The sequence below is a fragment of the Ammospiza caudacuta genome, chromosome 13 (assembly GCF_027887145.1).
Source record: "Ammospiza caudacuta isolate bAmmCau1 chromosome 13, bAmmCau1.pri, whole genome shotgun sequence".
Classification (NCBI taxonomy): Eukaryota; Metazoa; Chordata; class Aves; order Passeriformes; family Passerellidae; genus Ammospiza; species Ammospiza caudacuta.
This window is the reverse complement of record NC_080605.1, coordinates 15,733,534-15,761,040: the sequence shown is the minus strand read 5'-3', so window position 1 is coordinate 15,761,040 and position 27,507 is coordinate 15,733,534. Positions and strand designations below refer to the sequence as shown.

Here is a 27,507-nt window from a genome sequence, read left to right as displayed (position 1 = left end):
GAAATAAACTGTTTTGATATGGTTAAGACAATGAGCACATAATGCTGGATTACTTGTGAAATCTCTAGTCTGAAAATTTATTTGAGACAGCAAAACATCTGTTGTCTTTCAGCATTTGCTGTTCCCAGGAGCAGGCCAGATGGATTTAAACCTAGTTGAAAAACTAATGAAGTGTAGCTAATGCTGCTGCAGAGATGCAGTGAGAGTCCCTGGACCTTAGAGGAGATTTCCTTAATGGTTCTGTGAATGCATTGGGGTGGAGGAGGGCTGTGACTGCAGCAGGGGACACAAAATGTGGAAGTAAATCCTGTGTAATCCTGCAGAGGCAGCTGCCAGGGGTGTGCACCCAGGCAGGAGCACTGGGCTGTGAGGGAACAGTGCCTGGCTGAGGGTTCCAAGCACTGCTGACTGAGCCAGCCTGCTGTTGTGGGGAGTTGGGGGTTTGGGGCGGCCCTGACCCTGTCACTGAGCAGTGGCTGCCTCTGGGAGCAAGCAGTGACAACTGAGGCATGAAAGGAACTGAGGCAGCTCAGCCTGGAGAGCTGGCAGTGTAAACAATGAGGGATGGCAAGGAAGGGGATAGAGGCTGAATGACACTGGGCATGGCCCTGAAAATGAGGCAATGCAGGTTAGACACAAGGCAAACAAACCTTGAATCTTCCAGAGCAAGGCTGTCCCCTCTGCTGGGCCAGAAGCTGAGAGAGCAGAAGGGGCCTTGGGGCATGTGGGTTTAGGAGGCTGGGTTTGCCTTGGCTCACACTTCCAGCTCTGATTCTGTTGCTGGTTTAGCTCTGCCTGTGAGCTGCAGCACCGTTGTGTGGGGCTCCCGAGAGCAGAGCAGGCAGGTTGTGGCAGTGAAAGTCCTCTGAAGGTCCACAGGGTGGCAAAGTGAGCAGCAGGACACAGCCAGTTCCTCTGCTGTGTGTCCCCTGATACTCTCTGCCAGCTGCCCCTAGCTGAGAGCAGTTGTCTGTCCCCACTGAGAAACAAGTCAGACAAAAATGTACAACCTGTTGTTCTCAAACACCTTTGTTCTTGTTGTGGAAACTCACTCCTAACAGGCTGCTTGCTTGGGGAGCCACTCGAGTCCTGTTTGTCACTATGGATATGTCCTGTCCTCAGCTCTGGGGACACAAAGCTCATGAGAATGAGGCTGCTGCTGAGCAGATAAGCTGGTGCTGTGTTTGTTTGTGTGTGGCTTCCCCTTTTCTCTGAAGAGCTGTTTCATTTATGCACGGAAGTCAGTGCCCAGCTGAGTGTCACAGCCTCTCTCTGCTCTTTGTCCTGTGATCCATTTCTATCTGTGGGGCTGGTGGCATTTGCAAAGCAGTGCACACAAACTGAGTCTCCTCAGTGTTACCAAACGTGCCAGCTGCACCTTCACCACCTCCCTCCAGCCTTTCTGCTGCACAAGAATAGCTCTTGAAATGCCTGCTAGTGTTCAATGTGCTGTGAATTTCCAATGGAGTGATATCATGCGGGTGAACCAGTCCTCATGTGAGAGCCCCTCACAAACCTGCAGTGAGTTCATGTTCAGCTGCCTGCCTGGGAGGGTTGGACAAAGCCTGGGAAATGTTGGGTCCATGTCTTGAGTCTGCTCAGTGGCCTGGGCTGCTGAAGAACTTCCCCAGTTTCTCACAGTAGCACTGAGAGTTGTATTTGCTGCTCTTTCATCCTGGATTTGCCAGTGCCACAGAAATGCAGCTGGCTGCACTTCCAGCTCCAACCCAGCTGCCCTGGGCACCCTCAGCTGTGAAAAACCTGGCTGACCTAGGGCCACCTGTGAGAGCCAGTTTGTTTTTTCTTTTTAGAGGTTGTTATGGATGATACTGGTACAGAAGAGAAGGAATTGAGTTGGCTTCAGGAGAATCTGGAGTTGCAGTGGGGGAACCCTCCCCTGGGGTCAGGACATCACCCAAGGAGACTCCTTGAGGTTGAGAGCCCTCACTTTGTGTGATGGTGGATTCCAGGTTACTCCTGCTTTCTAAAATTTTGAGAGTAACTCAGGTAATGCCAATTTCATTTGGCATCACAAATCTCTATTCAAACATTGCATAGCTCTAACTGATTTAACGAGTTCATAAAACAAATCTTGTTTGAATGTTATTTGTCTCAATTTTACAAACATCTAAGACAGATGGGAGTAGTGGTCTTTGGGCTGGCCCTGCTGCCATGGCAGGGCTGAGCTGCAGTTGGACCCTGGCAGTGTTCTGGGCCCATCCTGCTGATGGTTGCAGCCAGTGTACCTGGAAAGCTCTCAGGAAGCATCTGCAGGGTTACACCAAATGTTTTGGTCAATGCAGCACAAAGATTAATAGTACTGTGATGTACCTCTGCCCTGGACAATGTGGAGAAAAACAACCCCAGTTACAGGACAGTGCACAGCAAGGTGGTGAGTGCATGTGTGCGTGCACGGCCTCCAGATAAAGCCTTACACAGCAAGTATTTATCAAAACATCTTCCAGCATCCCCTTTGAGCTTGGATGTTTAACTTTTCTTTGGGGTTTGAAGACTGCCCTGCCTCCTGCTAGCCAAAATTAACTTTTCCTTAGGCTTTTAAATCTGACCTGACTTGTCCTAGCCTGACCTTGCACTGTGAGGGGGGTGGGCTCTGCTGTCCCTGCTGCCCTGGCCTCTGCCTGGTTACTCTAGGACAAGGATGCTCACAGCATCTCTGTGTTCCACATGCTTTTGCTATTGTAGGCAGAAAGGCTCCAGCCTTCCTGTTCCCACTGGAGGTCAATGCCCAGCAGTTCCCTGTTCACCTTTTCTCTGCGCTCTGCTGACAGAGACTCTGCAGTGTGCTGGGGCAGGGGGGCTGGGAATGCACTGCATCTACCAGGAACAGCAGAGTGGGGCTGGGGTCTTGGGCTTTGTGCCTTTATCTACCCTGGTGACTGACACAGGGTTGTTTGAGTGCCAATTTTCCCTTTTCTCCACGCTGACGTGGATTGCTGCCCTGGACTAAGGAGTGCTTGTGGCTTCCTGGGGCCTGCAGGATTCCCTTTATGCCAGGCACTGGCCACTGTGCCCACACCCCTTAAACTGAGAGGAGAGAAAATAGAGCTGTTAGATGGTTAAATCCTCTTGAATTCCACTCCTTTTGTAGCATTGCCAGGCCCTGTGCAGCTGCCCTGGGCAGAGCTCTCCTGGCCAGGCAGGGGGATGCTGTGGCAGCTGAGATGGTGCCATGTGGGAGCTCTGCTGCTCCAGCACCTGCTGCCTTTGTACGGTGTGTTTCCAACAATTATCTGCTCATTTGTGAAGCACTTTGGGCTGGCAGCAGGCAGTCTGTGCATGGCCACCACACTGCTCCGCTGCAGGAGCCCGGAGGAAGCCGCAGATGCTCGGCTTCCCTGGGGTCAGTGACCGGCAGTGCCTCCCGAGGGGCACCCGAGGCCGTTCACTTTCTCAACTCAGGAAGAAAACAGCCCGGCAGGGTGGGGGCTGCTGGACAGCGGGGACCCCGCAGGAAACGTGCTCAGCCTGCCCAGGGAGGATGAGGAGGGAGCCTGGCACCTGGCCTCGCTCAGGGCATTGAGGGGAGCCTGGCACCTGGCCTCGCTCAGGGCATTGAGGGGAGCCTGGCACCTGGCCTTGCTCAGGGCATTGAGGGGAGCCTGGCACCTGGCCTTGCTCAGGGCATTGAGGGGAGCCTGGCACCTGGCCTCGCTCAGGGCGCTGCTCCTGCAACGCTGCCAGGTTCTCACCTGTGCTTCTCCCTCAGCCTGTTCTGGCAAAAAGGTTCAGGGGAGCTGTTGTGAGCCTCCTTTGTGAAATCACCCCGCTCTGTTCTGTGATTGGGGTTGTTTTGGGGTTGGGAGGGCCCCAGCAGCACAGCAGAGGTGCAGGAGGACAGTGGCACAAGGACTGGATGTGAACTTGGGTCTCTGATGCTCCCCAAACAGCAGCTCAGAGTCTGGGTGCAGGGAAAGCTCTGCCTCAGTGGGATGAGGGTAAATCAAACTGTTCACAAACCCAGATAAGAGGCAAAAAACATTCCAAGCCATGGAGCTTTCCAGATGTGGGTTCACCCAGTGGGAGCAGGAAACACCCCTGCCCCAGGAGTGTGCCTCAGTTTCCCCCCAGTGTGCGTAAAATCAGTGAATGATGTAGGCACCTTTCAAACAGGGCTTTGCTGGAGAATTACTGTAGGAATACAAAATAAAGGATATTTCTGCATGAATTAAAAATGCTGAAGTGGCTTGAGGCAGCATGTGAGGCTGCTCCCTTGATTTATCCTCCTCCATTCTCCATCTCCCTCCACCTTTCCCACCCACCCTGGTGTGTCCATGTCCTGAGCTAAAGCAGTCTTGGCAGCAGCACCAAGCCCTGCAGCCCAAACTCCTGCTGAGGGAGGAAGGCAGCGTGCAGTCCTGCTGGTGTGAAGGAAACTATAGGAAGATTAGGAAATGTGTGATGGGTTTTGATAAGTGGAGGAAGCAGGTCATGTCCTGCTGTGAGTGGGCTCTTTTGGGGGTATGAAAGCAGCTCTGCCTCCATCCAGAATCACTTGGTGCTCTCTCTGCTCTGGCTGAGGATGTGCTGGGCTGGCAGGATGGTGCTGGGCACCCTCAGCATCCTGCTGGGGCTTGTCCAGGCAGCAGCAGCCTGCGAGTTTGGGCCCTTTCCCTACAGAAGCACCGGGATCGTCTGCAGGATGACCAAGCCCGCGGCATTGCTGTGTAAGTGCTGCTCCCTGGGGCTGCCTTTGCCCCAGCTCTGCCAGAATTCTGGGACATATCAGCCCAGGGAGGGGGTTCTTGCTTCCCTGCCTCTTGTGTGAGCACCTGCCTGCAGCACAGGTTAAAGCATGAGCAGGCAAAGGAGCTTGAAAATTGTTCACATCTCCTCTCCTCAGCCACAGGATTTAGTGCTGTTCCTTTGGGCTTGGCATGATGAAAGAGCTTGAACAAATGTGTGCTTGATTTCTCTCCTCATTGCAATCTCATCTCTTGGGGTCGGTGAAACAGGTTCTCACCTGCTGTGGGGTTATCTGCAAGGATTTGGGAGCTTTGTGGGGGAAGAAGTTAATTCTTCTGTGAGGGTGGGAACACCTTGTCCTGTCCCATCTGACAGAGGTAGATGCAGAGAAAGGTGTATTCATGCTGGGCTGAACTAACAGAGGGTATTTCTGGTTTTTTTTGTACAGGAAGGGAAAATCCTGTACAAGGATGTGCTTGAGGCTGTGGCTGGAATGGGCTGTGTAACATTAGGGAAATGGGCACAGAAACTTTTTCAGAATTTTTTCTTTGTAGACCCCAGAGCTGACTGCAATACAAGTAAGCAGAAACAAAGCGCAAAGCTCTGGGGTAAAGTCAGCAGCTTGTGTGGGGTAAGGATGAGCACAGCCTTGCCGTTCCAAAATCTGCTCCTGATGTGTGTGAAAGCTGGTCACGACTCCCTGGGACAGCTCCCACTGGTGGCTGTCGAGCCACACACGCTGCTGTCCCTTGGGATTTTAATTTTTTAAATTTAATCTGAAATTACTTGTAGTGCTTCCTGAATCCAACAAAAATGCCTTGGATAAAAGCCTTCTGCAGTGCTTTAATCCAGAGAGCAGCTCTGGCTTTGCAGCCAGGACAGATTGCAGTTGGACACCTCTGCCATTTCTTCCATGGACAGTGAACAGGGAAACGGCCCAGGTGATCCAGGCAGCCTTCAGGAACGCCCAGTTCCCAAACATCACCGGGGAAAGGTCCATGAGGCTGCTGGGCAGGGTGGCCTATGGGCTCAGTGGGTGAGTATGTCCCTGTATCTGTGCCAGGGGAGGGATGGGGCACACAGGGGACCAGGATCTGCCCTTGGAGGGAGCTCTGATCCAGCAGCTCCTGGGGAAAGCAAAGCTCTGCACTGGGGCAGACACTGGTTTGGATCTAAGCCTCACAGACAATTTGCATGTTAAGGTTTAGGCTGCTAATGTGTTATTTTAGAGTTATTTATTTTTCCAGCTGAGTGGGAAGGCAGCGTGTAGAGCTCATTTCTGACAATGGGGATGGGGAGTAATGTCCCTGTGGCCACCGATAGCAGATGGTGCCCAAGGCACATGGAGAGGCAGAGGGGAGCCATCAGGGTGCCAGAGCCAGCCCTGTCAGCAGGATGTCACTTGGCTGTGTTTGTGACAAACCAGGCTGAATGTTGCTGTGTTATTCACTTTTATTTGGGGAGCACAAACCCAGGGGTGTACCCACAGAACAAATTCTGCACTCACAGAACAGACTTCCTGCCATGACCACGGCTGCACAGAGCACTGCAACAAAACAGGGTTGCATTGTTCCCTGTTTCCTGTTTAAATCATCCCAAAACCTTGTATCCAAACATTGCACAGTGCACCAAGGCTGAGCACAAGCATCACAGTCACTGGCCTTGTCCCTGGCCCTGGGATTTGCAAAAGCTCCAGAGTCTGGCCCTGGAGTCCCTCAGAGACCCCATCCCTCAGGAACAAACCCAAAACAATCCCAGCACACAGCTCTGGGCTGGGACAAGCTCTGTCTCTGCTGTTTCCAGCATCCAGGTCAATGACTTGTCCATCGAGAGGAGCGAGGTGGAGCTCAAGGAGGACAATGCCATCCACATCTCCATCAGGAACGTGACAGCCTTGTTCAAAGGGACTCTGACCTACGGCTACGCCGGGGCCTGGTTGTGAGTATGGGCTGGAGCTGCTGAGCTCCATTCTCAGATCTGCTGCTGAGCTTCATTTCCAGCTCTGCTGCTGCCCCTGGCACTGGCGCATGGGGCTGGACCTGCTCAGTTCCTCTCCCAGCTCTGCTGCTGTGCTCCACTCCCAGCCCTGCTGCTGATTTCCACTCCCAGCTCTGCTGCTGAGCTCCATTTCCAGCCCTGCTGCTCTGCTCCACTCCCAACCCTGCTGCTGCCCCTGGCACTGTGGCAAAGCCCAAGTGGGTCTGCTCTCCTCAGTCTCTCTGGCCATTGATGACTGCCTGAGACAGGATTTTATACTCCAGCAATGCTTCTCAGCCCCTTCTTGCTTTCTGCCTTTCTGTCCTCTCCTTGCATGACAAGACCAGGTGGCCAAAGCACAGGAGCTGACTGAGTCTCTCTGCTGTGTTGCTCTGAAAACTCTGAGTGGGTAAAAAAAAGGACGGGTTAATGCTCCAAAGTGCCACTAAGGCAGGAGCTTGCAATGATTTAAAGCCAGAGTGTGTGGGATGGGCTGGGATGTGCTGGGGGTTGGCCCATTGCAGTGCCAGGACAGCTGTGAGAGGTGTTATAAAATCCACATCTCTCAGGGAGAAGCTGCTCCTGGCCCAGGTTCCTCAATGTCCCCTCTTCTGCCATTGCAGCTTGCAGCTTTTCCATTCAGTTGATTTTGAAATTGAGTCTTCCATTGACCTCCAGCTAAATATCAATCTGAGTAAGTATGCTGCAACACCCAAACATTTTGCAATAGGAATAAATTTCCTCCCCACTCTGGTTTGTGGGTTGCATGCACTGTCATGTCAGGGGACAGCTGATCCCTGCTGGCAGGAGCCAGGGCAGCTGGCAGGTATCCAGATGAAGAAGGTGCCTGGCAGAGCAGCTCAGCTGGAGCTGTGAGCAGAAACCATCCAGGTGCAGGGCAGCCCCACCTGCCCCGACCTGGCAGGGTCTGGAATCTTTTGGAAGCATCCCTGGGATGTGGGGAGCCCTCTGCAGTGGTGCCCTGCTCCAGCTCCTGCAGTGTCACAGACATCTTTTTATGAAAATCCTTTCTTTGGGATTTTTTTCTTCCTGAGAAGCTGAGAGGTCTCAGGGACAAAATGTAAACAATGGTTATCTGCTGCTGTGGAATGCAACAGGTGCATCTGTGATTGCTCTCATGTGGATGTTTATAAAATTATGGCAAATCACAGCCCAGCTGGCTTGGACAGAGAGTCTGGGACAGCTGCCTTTGTTATTCATTCTATTCTATTCTTAGCTTAGCTGGCCTTCTGAGAACCTTTTCTTCTATACTTTTAGTATAGTTTTAATGTAATATATATCATAAAATAATAAAGCCTTCTGAAATATGGAGTCAGATCCTTGTCTCTTCCCTCATCCTAAGACCCCTGTGAACCCTGTCACACTGCAGTCTCTGCAAAGGGCACTCTGCCTTCTCCTCTCAGTAACAAATCAGCTAATTTTTGTTTTTTTTTCCTTTTTCCTTTTGTCCCATGCAGTGTGCCAAAAGGACCAAGTGGCTCCTGATGCTTCAGACTGCTACCTGACTTTCCACAAGCTCACCCTTCTCCTCCAAGGAGACAAGCAGTGAGTCTGACCCCTTTCAACACTGAGATTTATTGTCCCCAAATGCCACCCACCCAAACGTGCAGACCTCACTGTGCTCCCTGTCTTGCACAGACCTGGCTGGCTGAAGCAGCTCTTCACAGATTTCATCTCCTTCACTCTGAAGCTTGTCCTCAAGAGGGAGGTAAGATAAGATCAGCCTGAGGACTGAGGGAAGCCCTCTGTGCATGCCACACACAATTTCTTGCCCACAAGACAGCAGCAGTGACATGTTAGTGCTCATGAAAAATAAGACAAATAAATGGAATCCACAATAAAAGAGCAGCTTGGGCAAAGTGAGAGCTGTTGCTGACCCTGAGGCTGTCAAGGGATTCTGACCAACAGCCCCTAGACCTCAATGAGGCTCAGCTCTGCTCTATCATGTAAAATCCTAATTTTCCCCCCTTTTTTCCTCCTGTAGGTGTGCAAGGAAATAAATACTGTCACTCAGACACTGACAAATTACATACTTGATTTAGCAGGTAAATATTCTTGGTTTTTCTGCTTTCTTTTTTTATGTGCAGCTTTTAATGTTTGAGTGGTAGCCACATCCATCAAAAATGTGTATGGGATCCCAAGCCCTCAGACAGCAGCAAAATAAACCTTAATAAAGTTATGTTTGGATTTTTCTGCATCAGGTTGACCTTTTAGGATGATTGCATAGATTCAAAGACATTTCAATTGATGAAGAATTTCTCTTCAGTATGTACTGATCAGCTGTGCAGGATGCTGCAGGACCAACGTTAGCTAGAACAGGAGCAGGTACTGCAGGATTAGGCATGAGGCTGTACACTATCTGGAGATTTCCCACTCCCAAATATCAGGGGAAAGGAGTGCAATGTAAAACCGAGCATAATTACCCAAATTTCCCAGGGAAGAAAGAGAGCCAGGGAGCTGTAGCAGGGTCAGTGCTAGCATCCAAAGGAGTGGGAACCCTTGTCCCACCCTGTGTTCCTCATAACACCCCTGTCACCCCCTGCACCCAGCCCTAAAAGTGACTGTCACAAGCCCTCTTTTGACTGTCCCAAGCCCTGTTTAAGGTCCTGTTTCTGTGAGGTTTTTGTGTTTTTCCTGCAGCCAATTTTGTCCGGGACGGGGACATCGCTGTCGATATCTCCCTTGCATCAGATCCTGTCATAAAAGCAACATACATAGAGTCCTACCACAAGGTAAAGGAACCCTAAAATACCCCAGGCTGCTCAGACACCAAAGGTTTTCTGGCCACGCTGTGCTCTGCAGGGCTTGGAGGGGCTGCTTTTGTGGGGCTGTGCTGCATCCAGCCAGGCCTTGCCTTGCCATGGCAATGCAGGACTGTCACAGACATCTTTTATGAAAATCCTTTCCTTAGGATTTTTCCTCCTGAGAAGCTGAGAGGCCTCAGGAGCAAAATGTAAGCAGTGGTTATCTGCTGCTGTGGAATGCAACAGGTGCATCTGGGATTGGTCTCAAAGAGTTGTTTCTAATTAATGGCCAATCACAGTGAGGTGGCTTGGACTCTCTGTCTGAGACAGAAGCTTTTGTTATCATTCTTTCCTATTCTATTCTTAGCTAGCCTTCTGATGAAATCCTTTCTTCTATTCTTTTAGAATAGTTTTAATGTAATATATATCATAAAATAATAAATCAGCCTTCTGAAACATGGAGTCAGATCCTCATCTCTCCCCTCTTCCTGGGACCCTTGTGAACACTGTCACACAGGTGTTGGCTTTTCTCCTGTCCCCCTGCTGCTGGCTGTGGCCAACCCCCCTGTTTTCCTTCCCAGGGCATTGTGCTGTACAGGAACAGCTCCAGCAGGCTCAGTGACTCTGTTTTCTCCCCATCCCTGCTGACTGAGTCCAGGATGCTTTACTTCTGGCTGTCCGAGCACAGCCTCAGCTCCCTGGCTGCTGCAGCCTTCCTGGAGGGGCAGCTGGTGCTGAGCCTCAGAGGGGAGAAACTCCAGGTCAGTCCCACAGGGGTGCCCTCCTTGCCCCATACATCACATTTTGGGGAGAAAGTGAACAATTCACTAAATGCTGTGTTTTGGTGAGAGCTGGTTTCTGTAGAAGGTGGAAATCTCCAGTCAGTCACTTCATGTGGTCCTGGAATTGGTGCCCTCTTATCAAGAGGGCAGAGTTATTCCTTGGAGGGATAGCAGCAGCTGATAGGAAACTTGTCTGCTGAATTGTAGAGGGATGTGATTTTCTGGGGGATCACTGGGATGGAAACAGGGAGGGAGCTGGGGGAGCTCAGCCCTGTCCTGCCCTGGGCACAGCCCTCAGGAGCAGCCACAACCTTTTGTTTCTTCACAATCTCTTTCTGGTTCGTTTCTGAAGGAGCTGTTTGAGATGGAAGACTCAGAAGTGCAGAGGAAGGCAGTGCAGATGGTAACTTTTTGTCCTATTCAGAGCATTGCATGCCAAATGAGGGAATTAGAGATTAATTCTGTTGCATTGTAACAACTTGGGTCCTTCCCTGGGCAATCTGAGTCTTGGATGGGCCAGAGGAGGAAAAGAGGGGCTGATGGAGAAGCAGTTGTGCTTTGCAAAGGGGATTTCTCCATCTTCCATGCTGGTTTCCAGTTTCCCTGAAACCTGGCAGAGTAACTGTGCTTGGGTGAACAGAAGGAGGACCTGGGGACAGCAAAAGGAATGCAGCTGTGTGACCAGCTGGCATGAAATTGGTGTGGGAAAAGCCTGACTCAACTTCTGCTCCTTATTCAGATTTTCCAAGGCACCTCCTACAATGACTCTGTGGCCAAGGTGTGGAGCCTCAGCCAGCCCCAGATTTCCTTCCAGCCCGAAGGGACCATTGTGAGGTCCTTGGTAGCAGTGGAGATCAGAATCCTGCTGGCAGGAGAGGAGCCCCTGGTGGCCCTGTACATGGAGAAGGTCAGTTCTGGCACCTCCTGGCTCTGAAGAGCTTGGGACAGGCTCTGTCCAGGCCAGCACCATCCCTGGTGTGCAAGGAGCCCTTTGGCAAGGGTGGGTGGCTAAACCAGGGCAGGGGGAGAAGGTAAATCAGTTTATTTTGACACTCCCATGTGTTCCTGTGGCCTTTGAGGCTGGAAATGGTGACAGTGACCCACTGTTGGTGTGCAAGGTGGTCAAAGCAGCAGAAAGCTCTGAGAAGCCCCATTAACATTTCTCTGACACAGGGTAATGCCACTGAGATGTTTTAGGAGAAAGTGAAGACACCATGGAATGTAATTATTTTGAATTCTCCTTGTACCCAAATTCTAGCTCCACACTAAGAGTACAGCTGTGTCAGAAATGGAGAAGAAGCTCTGAAGAATGTGGAGCTCAAAATAGAACTTTTTCTCTATGTGAGCCTGTGTGAAGGGTCCTGATTACACTGTGTTTCACCCCAAACTGCTTTACAGTGAATCTAAAGAAGCAGAAGAAAGAAATGCCAACAGCTTCCCTGTCAGGTTAACATCACAGGAAAGCAGTGTGTTTGTCCAGTCTTGTAGCTGTGGGCTGAGACAGACACAAAACCAGCCCAAATCCCTGCCCGTGGGTTGGGCACACTCAATTGTAAAGGTTTAACCACAGCTGAGAATAATTCCCTCAGCAAGTATCCCATGTTAGCAAGGTGTTAGAGGAAATATGCATGGCTGTTTCTTATGCCCCAAATGGAATCTTGAATACATTTCAAGGATTACAGAAACACTGGACTAGAGGGGATCCCCAAGATTGTGGCTCCTAGGATGAGATCTGCTCCTGGACTGCCAAAACTCTGGTTGTGATCTGCAACTGCATCACAAAATGTTCCTCTTAAATGAGTGTTTACATGCAGACAACAGCAAGACAATGAGCCCAAGTGGCCAGAATTCAGAGACTGCTTTCTTTTTTTAATTTGGTTTGCATTGCATTGATTACCTGTGGCAGCCCTGAGGCTGTTCTCTCTACATCCAGTGAGATGTTGAGATGGATTTCACTGGGAAAGAACACCCTACAAAGCCATTTCCATCCTTGTGCAGGATTCCAAAATAGCCCAAATGCAGTGGATGAGCCAGCCTGCAGCTCTCGAGGCTGAGGGCATGAGGGGGGAGTTTAATGCATGCGAGGGGAGAAGGAAAGTGCTGCCCTTCTCTAGCAACACCTGGAGGCAAGGCCAAAAGGATGTTAAACCCTAGAAAACAACCCAAAATGTCCAAATGCAGCTCCTTGCTATAAAGCTATGCCTGAACCTGCTGTTCTTCTCTCTGCAGGAAATCACAGCCACCATCCAGGCTACCTATGCAGACAAGAAACTCATTTTGCAGCCTGTGGACTCCAGGTTGGTCCTGTGCTCTCTTGGGAGTTGCCTCTTTTGGCCCATGTTTAAAAGCAGCACAAAGTGACTTTTCTTCCCCTTTTTTCCCCTTCCCTTCAGTGTAGTGATTAAAGTGTTTAAATGCACAGCTGATCCAAGTGGGGTAAGTCCTAAAAAAAGCATTCTCTAAGCCATTTGAGGCTAAACAATGTCTTTTAAAGCATTTTTGTATGAATTTTCTGGTTTTCAGGAGGACCCATCCATACAAAGCTTCCTGCAGAATATGATCTTGGCTGCTGGCATTCCAGAAGTAACTTCAAGTGAGTTTTCCTTTGGGGAAGTGCCAGCCTGCTCCACAAATTGTCTAACATCAGATCTCCTAAACCTGAGCACTGAAAAAAAACACATTAATAATATAACTGGGAAGGGATGGAACCACATTTGTGGTTTGAATTTCTGTTGAAAGCTGTTTGAAAATTCTGCTGGATGCACTGGGGGAATGAGGCACCCCATGTAAGTGGCTGGGAGAAAGGAAAAGTGAGCTTTCTGTCAGGCTGAAGGTCGTGGGACATTGGGGCACAATTACCAGCAGCAATCCAGGATGGACATCCCTGTAACTGGATGGGTTTGCTTCCACAGGTATTGGATCAGCTCTGACCTCCCTGCTGAACAGCAAAAGGCTTGATCTCTTTGACATCATAAACCCTGAGATCATTACCAGAGAGGTAAGCAGAGCTCAGACCTACCCAGCTCTCAAAGCCCTTTTGGGATTGTGGCAAGAACTAAAAGAATATTTTCTGTTCTCTCCCCACTTTTTAGGGATATGTAATTGTGCAGCTTGACTTTGGCTTCCCGAGTCATTTGCTTCTTAATTTTCTTGAGAAAAGTTTGTAGAGCTCATCCCTTCACAGAGGAGCACAGGAACTTGTGTACAACCAGAAAAATTGTGTCTGCACCAATTAAAAGATGAGCTGCTTTAAATCAGTTTTGGTTGAATTTTATTTCCTTTTCCTGAGAAATGCTCTAGGCTCTTTGCAACTGTGCTTCCATGGAGCCTTTCTTCTGCAAAGATTTTGAAGTCTGCACCTCAGTCCACACATTTTTACAGGATCTTTAAAGGGTTTGTGTTCTTGGGAGTCAGGGCTGGGCTCTTGAAGAGCACAGGCTTTGGGTCAGCAGTCTCAGGAGGCAGCAGAAATGGGTTTTTCCATCTTTTGGCATCTTTCTTGTTACATTTTGGAAATACAGCACCTTTCATTCTCATCCTGGGTTTTCCTTCCACCAAGAGCCTCCTGATTTTGGCAGAATCCAGCAAGTCAACTGATATTAACAAACTCCCATCAAGCTTAGAACCAGTAATGCTAAAAGACCTGGACATGGCTGAAAAGAGTCAATGGGATGTGAATTTGCAGTGCAGTACAAGGACAGAGATCTCGTGCCCAGGGTAATTTCTTACAGACCCTGATGGTTCAGTGGAGAGCTCCAATCTGATAATGGCCATGTTGTTAAGACAGTGACAGCAAAGATGAAAAAAGCACTGAAAGTTATAAGGAAACAAAAGAGATTATAAGAGGAAGTTTAAGCGTCTGGTTGAACATCAAGTTCCTTTTCCTTCCTACTGCAGTGCAATAATTTATCTCAAGTGGCTCAGTTATTTTCCTGTACCAGTTCATGAGCTTTTTTTTTTTAAGTCTTTTCACTTGGAGGAGATCTTGTGTGATCAATCCAACACCTGTAAAGGTGATCACATTACCAAAGGTAGAGATGATGTTCTCTTCCACCACAGAGCAGTATAAAACTTTAAACTTTGTCCCAGGAAGAGGCTGGGCTCCATTTCCTGAGCTCCTTGGGCATGGTGGTTGCTCCCTTTGCATTACCATGGATATAAACCAGGTCCCTCTGAGCTGCTTCTCTGTCACCCACAGCACCAGAGGCCCCTCCTTGTCCTGGTGCCTGCTGGGCTGGCATCCCTTGAGGTGCCCAGGCTGGTGGGGAGGAGGCTGGAGGGGCCTCAGGGGCTCCATGGCAGCCAAGGAAAGTGTGAGCTGAGACAGGAGTGTGTCCCAGCTGTGTCCCTTATTCAGGAGTGTGACCCAGCTGTGTCCCTGACACAGCAGGAGCTGAGGGGCACAAAGGCAGTGATGCTGTGCTGTGACTGTGCCCTGGAAGAAGCCCTGGGGTGGTGGGCAGTTTTCTACCTCCCTTCTCACCCTGTTCCCATCACTGGCAGCTGTTTCAGTGCCAGCCAAGGGCTTGTCCATGTTCCCTCCTGCTCTAAAGCCACCAGTGCTCAGGTGACATCTTTACTCCCTACACAGCAATGTCTGCTGTGGGACAATGAGGTCCTCTCAATGAGGACCATGAGGAGCTGGCTTCCATCAAGCCACAGCCCTTAAATGACATGCCACAGGAGAGGGATGTCATTTCATTAATGCTCATTAATAAAAAGGAAATGGGAGGAGAAAAGCACCCTTTTTCTGCCATGCAGGTGCCTGGTCCCACTGGGGCTGCTCAGTGGGGACTGGGCTGGGCTGCCCTTCCCTGGGGACACAGGAGGACAGGGGAGCTGGGGAAGGACCTGAAGCAGAAGTTTGATAAGGAGCAACTGATGGAATTGGGAGGATTCAGCCTGGAGAAAAAGCTCAGGGAGGACCTTGGCACTCTACAAATCCCTGAAAGGAGGGTGGAGCAAGCTGGGGCTCTGTCTGTCTTTTCCCCCAGGTGGCAAGTGCAGAACAAGAGCAAGCTCCCTCAAGTTACAGCAGGTGAGATTTAGGTGGGTTATTAGGGAAAAAGCCTCCATCGTGTTGGGAAAATTGATCCACAAACACCATAGGTTTCGGTCCAAAAAGGAGAGAGTGGGGTCCTTTTTGACTTTATTAGAATAAAGGGAGAGGCCATGGGGCATTCCCGTGGGATCTCTCGAATTTTTGGAGGACACAGCCTTCCTTTTTATCCCAATTTCCTGGCCACATTTCCCTTCTCTCTTTCCCCCTTGGCTGAGGTCTTTGAGAGGTACAGACCTCCAAATACGCCTGATACCAAAGTTTTCCCTCTAATGCATAACCCTCCCTTTTCATTTTTAATTCTTAAGGAATTTAGGGGTTTTTCTCCCCCATTGCTTCTTTCATATTTCAATGTCTAATTTCATTTGTCAGCAAACTTGAAGTTTATTTGTAAAAGCAAATATCTTTTTCCATTCATCAATCTGCGGAATCCTTCCCATAGTTTCTTTTATCTCCCAGTGCCAGTTTTATCTACCAGCAGCCCCACAGCTTGTTTGTGAAGACAAATCCGCTATTCCTCTCAATCGAAAGCAGGGTCAGCCTGCGCAGGGTAGAGGCGAGATCCTCATCCCCAGCGCTGTACCCCTGGGTGGGTACCCGGCTAGTGCTGAGCACAGCAGCGCTCAGTTACTGAACTCGCTGGTGTGAGAGAGCTTTTCTTTTAGAGATCCAAACTAAGTTATTCCAGGAGGGAGCAGTGAAGCCTCCGCTGCCTGCCGGGGGATCCCGAGCTGCCTCAGCGCCATCCGGGGGCCGCCTCCCTCCCCAGCGCGGCTCCGCAGCCCCACGTGCTTTCGCGGCAGAGCCAACGCTTTCGCTTTCGAGCGCTGCCGCTGTCCTGGGCTCGGCGCTGTCCCGGGCTGCTGCAGCTGTCCCGAGCTGTCCCGGGCTGTCCCGGGCTGCTGCAGCTGTCCCGGGTCCCCCGCTGTCCCGGGTCCCCCGCTGTCCCGGGCTGCCCGCGGGGACGCAGCGGGGCCAGGTGAGCGCTCCGGGGAGCGGGGACATCGCGCTGGGCACACCGGGGAGGGACAGGGCGAGGCGTCGTGCTGGGAGCCCCACGAGGGTTTGGGGCTGGAGGTCTGGCTCTGTGCTTCCCCCAGCCCTGAGATGTTCGTGTCTTATGGGAAAAGTTGGAACAGAGAACCCATGGGGGTTTGGGGCTGGAGGTCTGGCTATGCTGCCCAGCCCCAAGATGTTCGTGTCTTGTGGGAAAAGCCGGGATAGAGAACCCACGAAGGTTTGGGGCTGGAGGTTAAAGCCGGGATAGAGACCCCACCAGGGTTTGGGACTGGAGGGGAAAGCTGGGATAGAGAACCCAGGAGGGTTTGGGGGTGGAGGTCTGGCTCTGTGCTCCCCAGCCCTGAGATGTTCGTGTCTTATGGGAAAAGCCGGGATAGAGACCCCACGAAGGTTTGGGGCTGGAGGGAAAAGCCGGGATAGAGAGCCCTCGATGGTTTGCGGGTGAAGGCCTGGCTCTGCTCTCCAGCCCTGAGATGTTCATGTCTTGTGGGAAAAGCTGGGATAGAGACCCCACGAGGGTTTGGGGCTGGAGGTCTGGCTCTGTGCTCCCCAGCCCTGAGATGTTCGTGTCTTATGGGAAAAGCCAGGATAGAGAACACACGGGGGGTTGGGGCTGGAGGGAAAAGCCAGGATAGAGAACCCGCAAGAGTTTGGGGTGGAGGTCTGGCTCTGCTCCTCAGCCCTGAGATGTTTGTGTCTTGTGGGAAAAGCCAAGATAGAGAACACACGAGGGTTTGGAGGGTTTGGGGCTGGAGATCTGGCTCTGCTCCCCAGCCCCGAGATGTTCGTGTCTCATGGGAAAAGCCAGGATAGAGAGTGGGATGTGAATGCTGGAAAACACCTGCGAGGTTTGGAGTCCGAACTTCAGCCGAGCTGGTGGTTTGTGCTCCCAGGAACAAGGTGGGCCCTGTGGTGGCAAAGTGGGGCAGGGCCTGGCAGGTGTCCCCGTGGTCACCTCCATCCAGCCCTGGTTCTGCAGAGTTCCCCCCACTCAGGGCAGGGCAGCTGGAGTCCGTGTGTCTGTCCGCAGACACGGATGTTGCTGGATCTGGGTATTTCTTTTCTCTGATAAGTGAATTACAGCACAGCACAGTGTGTCATCTTGCCTTCTCTGGGACTTGGCTGCAGGGTCCATCTGGTTTTCCAGTGCAGCTTCCTTGGCCTTCAGAGAAATATCAATAACATTTCATTGTGGCAGCCCATCCAATTAGATCTGGAGATCTTTCACACACAGCTCTATCTAGACATGGGGTCTTTTATCTAATCATTCACATCTGCTACATTATCACTTAAGCCTTGTTCTTATTCCAAGGGAATAGCAACTTGTTTTTTCCTCTTACATGTAATGGAAGAGGTAATTAAATATTTTCTCATGTACCAAAATAATTGGATTTATACATGTGACTAGAAATATTCACATTGGAAGAGCCTTGACCAAAACTAACTCCACTAACTCTTAACTCCAACAACTATTGTTGCTTGTCCTGGTACCATTTCTTTGGACTACTCCTCAAATGCTTTACCTAAATTATCACCTAGCTATAGATTTTAGGCTTGGATGTTACCCTTCCTCTGTTCCGACTGGATATTTTTGCTAATCTGTTTTTACTTCAGATACATTTCAGTTAGGGAATTCCCAACTGGTTTTACTTTCATTTTGCTCAGTCTTTTGCTCGTTAAAGGCAGGAAGGACTTTGTGCCTGGGGACAGTGGTGGGTTAGCACGTGGGGAAATCAAGGCAGTGGGTTTTGTCCTCCAGCTTTGTTGTTTGGTGACCCCCACGCTGGTTTTGGTGCTGGTACTCTGTTCCTGGGCTCCTGGTAAGTGCTCTGTGCCCTCAGAGTGGGCAAGAAGTTGGTAGATTTGCAACAGGGAGTTTCACATTTCAGTTTAATTTTTTTGTGGCTGGGAGCAGCGCGAATGCCAAGTTGAGGAGGTTTAATTCTGCAAAGTTTGGTAAAGACGGTTTTGTGTTTGAAGGGTCATGATCGAGGCTCGAAAGTTTCCTGGCTTTTCTTGGGAGGCTTTTGTGCTTCATTTTGGGATCAGGGGTATTTTATTGAAGGTAACTGCCAACCATTCTTGAGCAGAGCAGTAGTACAGGAGCTGTGCAGTGTGGCTGAGCTTTCATTCAACTTTTGAGTGTTGCTTTCATCTTGAATATGAGTCTTTCATTGGCGTGTATGAGTCTACTCTTTGTCTGAATGGCTTTCAGTCTTCACTGGCATTAAGTGCTGATTTTATTAATTTATGTATGCATTTTGTATGGCTTTATTGAGTCTGTTGTTGTCTGTTATCAAACAGTGATTGCTTTCCTCTTCCCTTTCCCTGTGGGAGGGGTGGCTGGACACCAACTGCTGCCAGGTGCAGAGCAGGCTGAAATTTCCCTCCACCCTTTCTGCTGAGAGGTGCAGAGCTGGCACTGGGAGCTTTTTCAGCCCCCTACACTTGAAACTCCTTTGTGGGAGCTGTGCAGTCTCAGAGGATCAGCTTTCCACAGTTTTTCTGGTGTGACTGACTGCCTGACTTGAGCAAGAGGCTGCTGCTTCTGCATCAGCTTCCACAGAGGGGCTGACAGCAGCACAGTGGCACAGCCCAGCTCAAATCAGGCAGTGACACCAGGAGAGCTGTGATTCCCACAAAGTGTTCCTCTGAAGCTGTGTTCCCTTGCATCCTAGGGCACAGGGCTCAGTCCTGCATTTTCAGGAGACCAGGAGTGAATCCTCAAATGTCGAAACTTTATGGTCGCTGCTGGTTTGAGTGAGAAGGGACAAAAAGCATCAGAGCAGAGTCTTGGATCAAAGGCAGAGCTCCTAATTTGTGACCCACGTAACTGCCATGGCCTGGCATGTCTACATCAAGCTCTGTTGTCGTTATCCCCAGGCATCTGTACCAAGTGAGGCATGTCCCACGTGTTGGGGTGTGTCTGTGCTCTGAGACTGCCTCCAGCAGACCAATTCCCTGCCAGAATATGGAGGAGAAGCCACCTTTGCACTTGACAACTGGAAGGAGACTGATTACACAACCATGCAGGTAGGAGATTGTGTGTGTGGCTTTGTGGGAATGAAGAGGGAATGGAGGTGGCGTTGTCACCAAAGCAGAAATGGGCTGTTCATCCCCACAAAATGAGCAGCAAGAACAGTTGTCACCAAAGCAGAAATGGGCTGTTCATCCCCACAAAATGAGCAGCAAGAACAGTTGCCTGAGCCCTCTGTGCAGGGGTGTCCTGCACAAACTTTTGAGCTAGATACAGCTAGGACAAGGAAAGCCAAATCTGCACACACAAGGAAAGCAAAACAAGGAATTCATTCACAGCTTCTCATGGGCCAGCAGGAGTTCTGCCATCTCCAGGAAAGCAGGGCTCTATCACATGTAATGGTGATCTGGGGGAGATGAACATCATCATTCTAACTCCCTGCCTTCCTCCTTCTTACCCCAGCTTTATGTTCTGAGCCAGGTGAAGTCAGCTGTCCTGGCTGCGTTCCCTCCCAGCTCCTTGTGCATCCCCAACCATTTGTTGGTAGGGTGTTATGAGAAGCAGAAAACCTTGCCTCTGTGTAAGCACTCTTGGGCAATAACAAAAACATCCCTGACCTCCCCAGAGGTCTTGGTACATGTGAGAGATGTCTGGGATGTTTGGCAGATGGCCAATGCAGCAATATAGATGCCAACAGCTTCTCCCTGGCTGGTGCCAGAGAGATTGCCCCTGTCCTTCAGTGTCACTGTGATGGCAGACAAGGACTGCCATGAGTGGGCTCAGATCTCTAAACTCAGGAGTAAAGGTGAGAAATTCTAGGTTAGACCAAGGGGTCCAAAAGCAGATCAAGCCATGCAGGGCTGTGTGGGTGAACATCTCTTGCTCCTGTGCCCACTGCTGCCGTTTGTCTGCTCCCTGCAGCCCCCATTCCAGCCCGATGACCTGGATGTGGCAGCAGCTGTGGCAAGAGCCCGTCCCCAGCTGGAGGAGCTGCTCACCCAGTGCCCCGAGTGGCTGCTCTGCACTGCCCGGCGCCTCGTGCCCCAGGCAGCCCTGAGCAGCCTGGGCACCACCGCCAGCCCCAGGGAGAGAACATCCCTGCTCCTGGACCTGCTGCAGGGGGCTGGCCCTGCTGCCTGGAAGCACTTTGCACAGTCTGTCTGCATGGAGTATGACCTGCCCCTGGACCTGGAGGTGCTGCTCATGAGCTCTGCAGGAGAAGGTAAGAGAGGTCAGGCCAGTTTCCCCTGACCAAAGCCATCACCATCACCCAGTCTAGGCAGTGCCAGACCATCCAGACCACCAGTGCCCTCATTGCATGGCCTTGTTTTTCTTGGAAGCGCAACTTCTGCCTTAGAAATGTAATTTGAGGTAAAAGTCCCCTGACATTAACAGGTTAAAACAATAAAAATTGTACGCCCCCCACCTCCAGTAAAGCTGAGATGCAATTTTTGGATGGATTTATTTGAAGGAGAAATACTCCAACCTCTTTGTTCTGCGGATTTTTAATTGCTATTTTTTTAAATGTTCCTGATCCAGAAAGTCAAGGAACACAGAATCATAAAATTACCACACAAAACCACTTCTCCATATTCCTTGTTAGCAGAGGCAGGGGCTTTAGAGAAAATGAGTGATCCCTGGGGACCACGACCCGTTGGTGTGTGTCATCTTGCAAACTACACAGAGTGTGCACACCCTCTGCCCTGTGAGGGCCTGGGGGGCCAGATAAGCTGTGCCTTTCCTTTATTGGGCTGCCTTTTATGGTGATTAATTAATTTCTTCTGCAGGAAGTCTCACAGGATGGGTTCTTCTCAACGGTGCTTTCACATTCTGTTGTAACTCTCATTGGTTGCATTAGTTGCGTGGATGCAACCCTTGTAAACAAGTGCAGCAGCAGCAACTTTGGTTAAGATGAAACAGGCAAAGACCAGACAACCATCAGGGAATGTGCTTTGGTGGGGATTTCTCTCAGGACTGAAGCTGGAGCAGTTTTCAGCCTTTTGATACTGTGACATATCATAAAAGGATGTCTCTTAAGGAGCTGGCTTATACTGGTTTAACTTTTGTAATAACAGCTGAGCATCACTAATCCCTCTGAAGGTGAACTGCTTCTGGCCATGCTGACGGGGTTTTGTGGCAGCTTTGAGGTGTGCAGTGAGTCAGAAATGCCCTTGACTGGGCTGCCAGCTCAGCCAGTGGTTTGTTCACAGAAAACCCTTCTTTGCAGGGAAAGTAGGGCTTCCCTTTTGGGCAACAGTGTGGTTTTAGATCAGCCAGGGCTGCCCATACTCCGAGTTTGTGTCAGTGAGTGAAATTGTTTTTCTTCTGCCTTGAAAGTGAAACTAACTGTGCTGTAGAGTAACCTGGAAGGAAAAGATCAGATGGTGACTCTTGAACCTGGGTGTTTACATACCTTATAGTGAGCCTTGGTTTGTGCCAATGTCTGTGTTGCAAGATGCTTGTCCTTTGTCTCTGGCCAGCTGCACTCCGAATTGCAAGAGCAGAATGCTCACATGAACCACAATTAATTTCCCATTTGACTCCTGTAGGTAACTTCAGCCAGACAGAAGAACCAGGCATAGACACGAGAGCCCAGTCATCAGTGCCAAAAGGTAAGGCTGGCACAGACCCTGGGCACTGAGCTCTTGGAGGTTTTATTCTCTGCTCATGGCCTGGGCAGGGCTCCAAATGTCCAAATGTCCCAGGTGTTGACCCTCAGCACTGGCAAGGTGTGGAGAAGCCACTGCAATTTCATTGTTCTGTTCTTGGTGCTTTGCATGTGAACCTCCCCTGTTTTTGTTTTATTTCCCTGAATTTCAGAAAAGCCTTGCTGGCCCCCTGCTAAGGAACTCACTTATTTTAGTTTCTCTGCAGGAATCTCCAAACCACTGTACAAAATCCATGCTTTTTGCATTTATACTGTGGTCAGTTCATTGGGAGGTGGAAGAAGTTGGTTTGGCTTTTAAAGGAAGAGCAGAAAAACTATCCAGGTGTTGATCAAGCAAAAACCACTCCAGAGATGTCAAAATAGGAGTTTAGAGAAACAGATAGTAGGGTTTTCTTCAGGGTGCATTTGGATTTGAGACTTTCCCAGCTGGTGCAGGTCATGGAGAGACACTTTTGCCTCTACTTTATGCTCAGAGACTTCTGAGTCACAGCACTGCAGGTGTCACATGAATGTCCTGTGTGTCATGTGCAGGTCTAAGATGTTGAAAAAGAACAGAAAAAAGTGACCAATGTTCTGCATTCAAACTGCTGCCAGCTGCTTTGTGTCCTACTGAGTGCATCTCACCAGTTGCTGGTGGAATGGAAATTTGAAAATAGTGCTGAAAGTTACTAAGACCAGTCAAGAAAGACATGTGCCTCTCTCAGCTCTGTCCATTCTTTCCATCTGAGAGTCCATCCTAAAAAACCAGGAAATTAACTACTATAAACAGCCCTGGGAATCTGTGCGCCCTGCATTCCCCAGGCACAGATATTCCCAGCCATGTTCCCCAGGATATCAAAGCAGTTCCTCTGTTCAAATCAAGGAACAGAGCCTCACCCACCCAGCAAAATCTCACCAGCGAGGTGTTTGTGGCCCACCTCAGAAGAAGCAATTCTGTAATCTCAGCCTGAGTTTACAAATAGCTTTGTCTGTCCAGTTTTTCCTGTCCAGCTCCCCAGATGCTTTGCTGGAGAATCTTGCCCAGTTTAACATGCTGCCATTCAAAATGCTCTTTTGACGTGGTTCTGACCTTTCCATTTCCAGGCTCTGCTTGCCCTCGCCCTTGCAGCATCTCTGGGAGTGACAAAGATGCCAAACGGAGAAGGCTGGGTATGTGGATTTTCCAGAAGCTGTGCTGGGCTTCTCTATGAGGAAAGGATCTACTTAACATCCCTGCAGAAACATCCAGGAAATCAACTTCCAGCTTTAGGAGGCCAGCACGGGTGAAGAGGGAGCTGGTGAATAGGGAATAATATGCATAATACACAGATAATTAATTTTCATCTTAGAGATAGTAAGATTTAGTTTTCATATAAAGCTGTCTCATCTTTTTCCTGAATGTTCTTCTTTGGCCCCTGTGAAAAATTAGGAAGAGGTTATTTTAGGAGGAGTTCAAAATTTGTCATTCCTACCCAGCAACCTCTGATGAGGGCCATTGTTTCTCTGTCTATAAGTGGTAGTATTTTGGATCTGTGGTGACTCACAACTAACTTTTTCACCTTCACACCCCCTCTGTTGCCGTCTTTCTTAGATGCATGTGTGAACTACAGGCATCTCCTCATCAGTTCCATCCGCCAGAGGTACGGAAGCAGGAGAGCAGCAGAAGCGCAGGAGCAAACACAGCCACTGCCTTTCAACCAAACCTTTGTCAACGTTGTCATTCATCAGAGCAAAGCTCCTCGCTTTAAAGAGAGACCAGAGAAAGCCCAAGAGGGCCTGGCAGGTGCTGCTGAGGCAGAAGAATGTGCAGATACAGCTGTGAAAGTGTCAGACCTGCTCTGCAGCGAGGCCCCGTCGCACACGACCAAGGTGATCTTTTTGTTTGGGAAACCAGGGATAGGCAAGACCAGGCTAATGCACAGGATTTTCCAGAAATGGGCAGAAGGTGTCCTACCTCAGTTTCTCTTCACTTTCTTGTTCGAGTTTCGGCAGCTGAATTTGTTAAAGAGGAAATTGACCCTGAAGGAGCTTTTGTTTGACATGTTCCTTCGGCCGGAGGACAGCCCTGACGCCGTGTTCCAGGGCCTGCTGGAGAACGCCCAGCAGACTCTGATCATCTTTGATGGGCTGGATGAGTTTGCAGCCAACATGGACGTGTCGTCCTCCTCTAAGAGAGGCCCAGCTCTGACCTCCCCTCTGTCCATATCCCAGCTCTTTGCAGAGCTCTGCCGTGGGAGCCTCCTGCCTGGATGCACAGTGCTGGTCACCAGCCGCCCCAAGAGGCTGCCTGACTTCTTGTTATGTACAGTAAGTGTGTTGGCAGAAATTGGGGGATTTGACCATAAGAAGGTTGAGGAATATGTCAGCCACTATTTCTGTCAGCATTCATTCCGAGAACGAGCTATTGCTCACGTGAAGAGCAGCACCAAACTCCTCAGCATGTGCCTCATCCCTGCCCTGTGTAACATTGTGTGCATCTGCTTGGAGTATCTGTTCCTCAAACACCAGACGAGTGTGGAGCTGCCTCAGACCATGACACAGTTTTATATCAAAATGTTTCTCATCTTCCTGAACAAGCAGCAAGGAGACTGTGCAGGTGATGAGGAGACGCAGGTGAACTGTAACAAAAAGGCCATTTTGGGTCTGCTTGACCTTGCACTGAGAGGCCTGGAAGAGAAGAAACTTGTATTTTATGTCCACGACATTCCTGAGGACGTGAAGGAATTTGCTTCCTTGCATGGGTTGCTGACTGTCTTTGAGGTGAAGACGAGTGGCACCTGCCCAGAGGCTGGCTATGCCTTTGTGCACTTGAGCCTGCAGGAGTTTTTTGCAGCACTGTGTCTCATGGTGAGCAGGAGGGTGGACAAGAACTACCTGAAGAAGAAGTTCTTCTTGAAGTCAAAGTGGACTTTAAAGAATGAGACAAAGACTGAGTTTATGGAGAGTTTTCACATATTTCTCTCGGGTTTGTCGTCAAGAGAGTGCAGGACATTTCTCATGCTGCTGGCAGAGCAAGATGAAGCTTGGGTGCAGGAAAAGCAGGATGTGATCCTGGAATCTCTCAAGAAACTGGCAGCCACTCATCTGTCAGGGCCTAAGGTCCTTGAGCTCTGCCACTGCACCTTTGAAACACAAAACCTCAAGGTAGCCCAGCACATTGGGAGCCTGCTGAATTTCAAGTATGAGTTTAAAAACTTCAGACTGACAACGCTGGACATGTCGGCTTTGGTTTTTGTGATAAACTCGGGCCAGGATTTGATTTGTTTGGATTTTGCAGGATGTCTGGTGGACACTGAATGTTTGGAGGTTCTGGCTGGCTGTAAAAATGTGGAACACTTAAGGTAAACACAGTGAGTGCTGTGAGCTGCTGGGTGGGGAGAAGGGATTGGGAGGTCAAACCTCAAGTTTGTTCTAGGACAGAGAGAGAGATGATGTGAGACAATTTGATCAGAACAGCATCACTTCAGTACTGCAGAAATGTATGAAATAATGAATTTATGAGTGATTGAAGTATAATAAGGTGATAAAACCATTCTGGCTATATTTTTATTTGTTTTTCCATTTTGATTAAGGTGAACAGCAGGGTAGTTAATGCACTAGATAAGAGGGAAAATGATAAATATTTCTTTTCAATATGAAGGAAGGGTGAATCCTGCAAGCAAATGAGAATATCAGCTTTTGGTGTGTTTGTCTTTTTCCCCTTTTCTTCATGTTTTAGCTTTCGTAGCAGGAGATGTGGTGATGACTTTGCTGCTGCTCTTTCAAAGTGCTTACAAGGAATGGGGAGCCTGAAGAAACTGGAGTAAGTCTTTGCTTGTAGCACCAGTGCCTTCTCCCTTCCTGTCTATTCTCTGCTCAGTATTTGGCTCACCCCAGGCTGATCTGTTCTGTGCAGGGTGAGGGTGACAGTGCCACACAGAGCAGCACAGACACGTGTGGCTCTGGCTTTATGCTGGCACCAAGAGCAGAGTTGTGTTGCTCTGCCTGAAAAGGAGTATGAAGCTGGTTCTGATGGCAGAGCCAGGCTGCCCCCTCTGTGTCTGTATGGGGGACACATGGGGCAGGCAGGGGTCTGAGACAGGCTTGCCACGTGCTGCAGGGGATTCCAGTCCTCCCTTTGCTTGGTTTGAGTGATTATTTCCCTTTCCAGGCTGACAGGCGGGTGCATCACAGCTGAGGGGATGACTAACCTGGTCCAGGCTGCATCCCAGTGCCTCCAGCTCAAGGAAATAAAGTGAGTGTGTTGTGGCAATGACCATAACTCCACCATTCCTTCCTTGGGCTACTAATGAGGGTGAATCCTGTGCAGCTTGCAGGGCAACCGCATCCGGGATCCAGGAGGGAAGAGGGTGATGGACCTGTTTTCCAAAATGGAAAAGCTGAAGAAAGTAGAGTGAGTAAAAATGGATTAAACCTTGGCTATTGTGAAGCCAGGCATTGCACAGAGATGTGGGGCACCAAGCTGAGGCACAGACATTTCAGTGCCAGCAGGGCTGTGCTGGGCTCAGTTTGAGGCAGGCTCAGCCTCACAGTTCTTTTCTAATTCTTTTAAAATCATCCCAAGGGAGTCCTGGTGTGACCATGTTCACAGGGGTCTGAGGATGAGGGGAGAGATGAGGATCTGACTCCATGTTTCAGAAGGCTGATTTATTATTTTATGATATATATTACATTAAAACTATACTAAAAGAATAGAAGAAAGGATTTCATCAGAAGGCTGGCTAAGAATAGAAAAAGAAGGAATGATAACAAAGGCTTGTGGCTCAGACAGAGAGTCCAAGCCAGCTGTGCTGTGATTGGCCATTAATCAGAAACAACTGCATGAGACCAATCACAGATGCACCTGTGGCATTCCACAGCAGCAGATAACCATTGTTTACATTTTGTTCTTGAAGCCTCTCAGCTTCTCAAGAGGAAAAATCGTAAAGAAAAGATTTTTCATAAAAGATGTCTGTGACATCCTGGCACCACTGACACCTCTGCAGGAATTACAGTGCATGTGCTCAGCTCAGTGTCCAGCTTGACTTTCCCTCTTCTGTTCCCCTTGGTGAGGTTCAGGTTGAGGTATCTCACTCTGATCTAGGGAGGATGGCTCCATCAGAGTCTTCCCAGCCTTTCCACAGCCCTCTTCTCCTGTGCTGCTCCTTCTAAAGGTCCTGTGGCCATCCAGAGCTGGCTGAGAGGTGTTTCACATCTAATGAGGTCCAACAAGTAATGAAACAGAACAAATGTGCAATTAAAGAATAAACCCTCAGAGGCTGCAGGATTGTGTTCAGGCCTCCCTGCTTTAACAAGCCATAATTAAATTGGATTTGTTGTAGTGGGAGTTGAGCTGCACTGTGGATCAGTGGTGCAGTCATGAAGGTGTGAACTAACTAACCCAAAACTGGTTAGTGATCATTCTGCTGCACATGGAAGAGTTATACCTGAGTCTAAATTCATGGGAGCTACAGCTTGCAGAGAAAGAACTGATAAAAATCTGATAATGCTTTTGTTGAGTCCTAGATGGAAATTTCAGAAGTTTTTGAGGAATACCCTTATTAAAGGATCGTGTGTTTCAGGATGTTTGGGGACAG

At 49.6% G+C, this 27,507-nt stretch overlaps 2 protein-coding genes across 2 annotated transcripts in view; both read left to right on the top strand.

The window, feature by feature from the left end:
• Window positions 1–4,517: 4,517 nt before the first annotated feature.
• Window positions 4,518–13,482, top strand: CETP (cholesteryl ester transfer protein). The gene is made up of 16 exons (XM_058813630.1): window positions 4,518–4,685; window positions 5,626–5,740; window positions 6,508–6,642; window positions 7,305–7,375; window positions 8,160–8,247; window positions 8,341–8,410; window positions 8,687–8,747; window positions 9,343–9,434; window positions 10,028–10,207; window positions 10,581–10,631; window positions 10,968–11,135; window positions 12,458–12,525; window positions 12,622–12,664; window positions 12,752–12,821; window positions 13,141–13,226; window positions 13,321–13,482. The coding sequence occupies exons 1-16, from the start codon at window positions 4,541–4,543 to the stop codon at window positions 13,393–13,395; spliced, it is 1,518 nt and encodes a 505-aa protein (XP_058669613.1). The 5' UTR covers window positions 4,518–4,540; the 3' UTR covers window positions 13,396–13,482.
• Window positions 13,483–19,245: 5,763 nt separating this feature from the next.
• NLRC5 (NLR family CARD domain containing 5) overlaps window positions 19,246–27,507 on the top strand; it is a 32,814-nt gene continuing 24,552 nt past the window's right edge. The window contains exons 1-8 of the mRNA XM_058813783.1: window positions 19,246–19,340; window positions 20,206–20,506; window positions 21,834–21,896; window positions 23,036–23,101; window positions 23,523–25,272; window positions 25,650–25,733; window positions 26,082–26,165; window positions 26,241–26,324. Of these exons, the coding sequence (XP_058669766.1) occupies window positions 19,335–19,340; window positions 20,206–20,506; window positions 21,834–21,896; window positions 23,036–23,101; window positions 23,523–25,272; window positions 25,650–25,733; window positions 26,082–26,165; window positions 26,241–26,324 (2,438 nt within the window). The 5' untranslated portion in view covers window positions 19,246–19,334. The remainder of the gene's footprint in view (window positions 19,341–20,205; window positions 20,507–21,833; window positions 21,897–23,035; window positions 23,102–23,522; window positions 25,273–25,649; window positions 25,734–26,081; window positions 26,166–26,240; window positions 26,325–27,507) is intronic.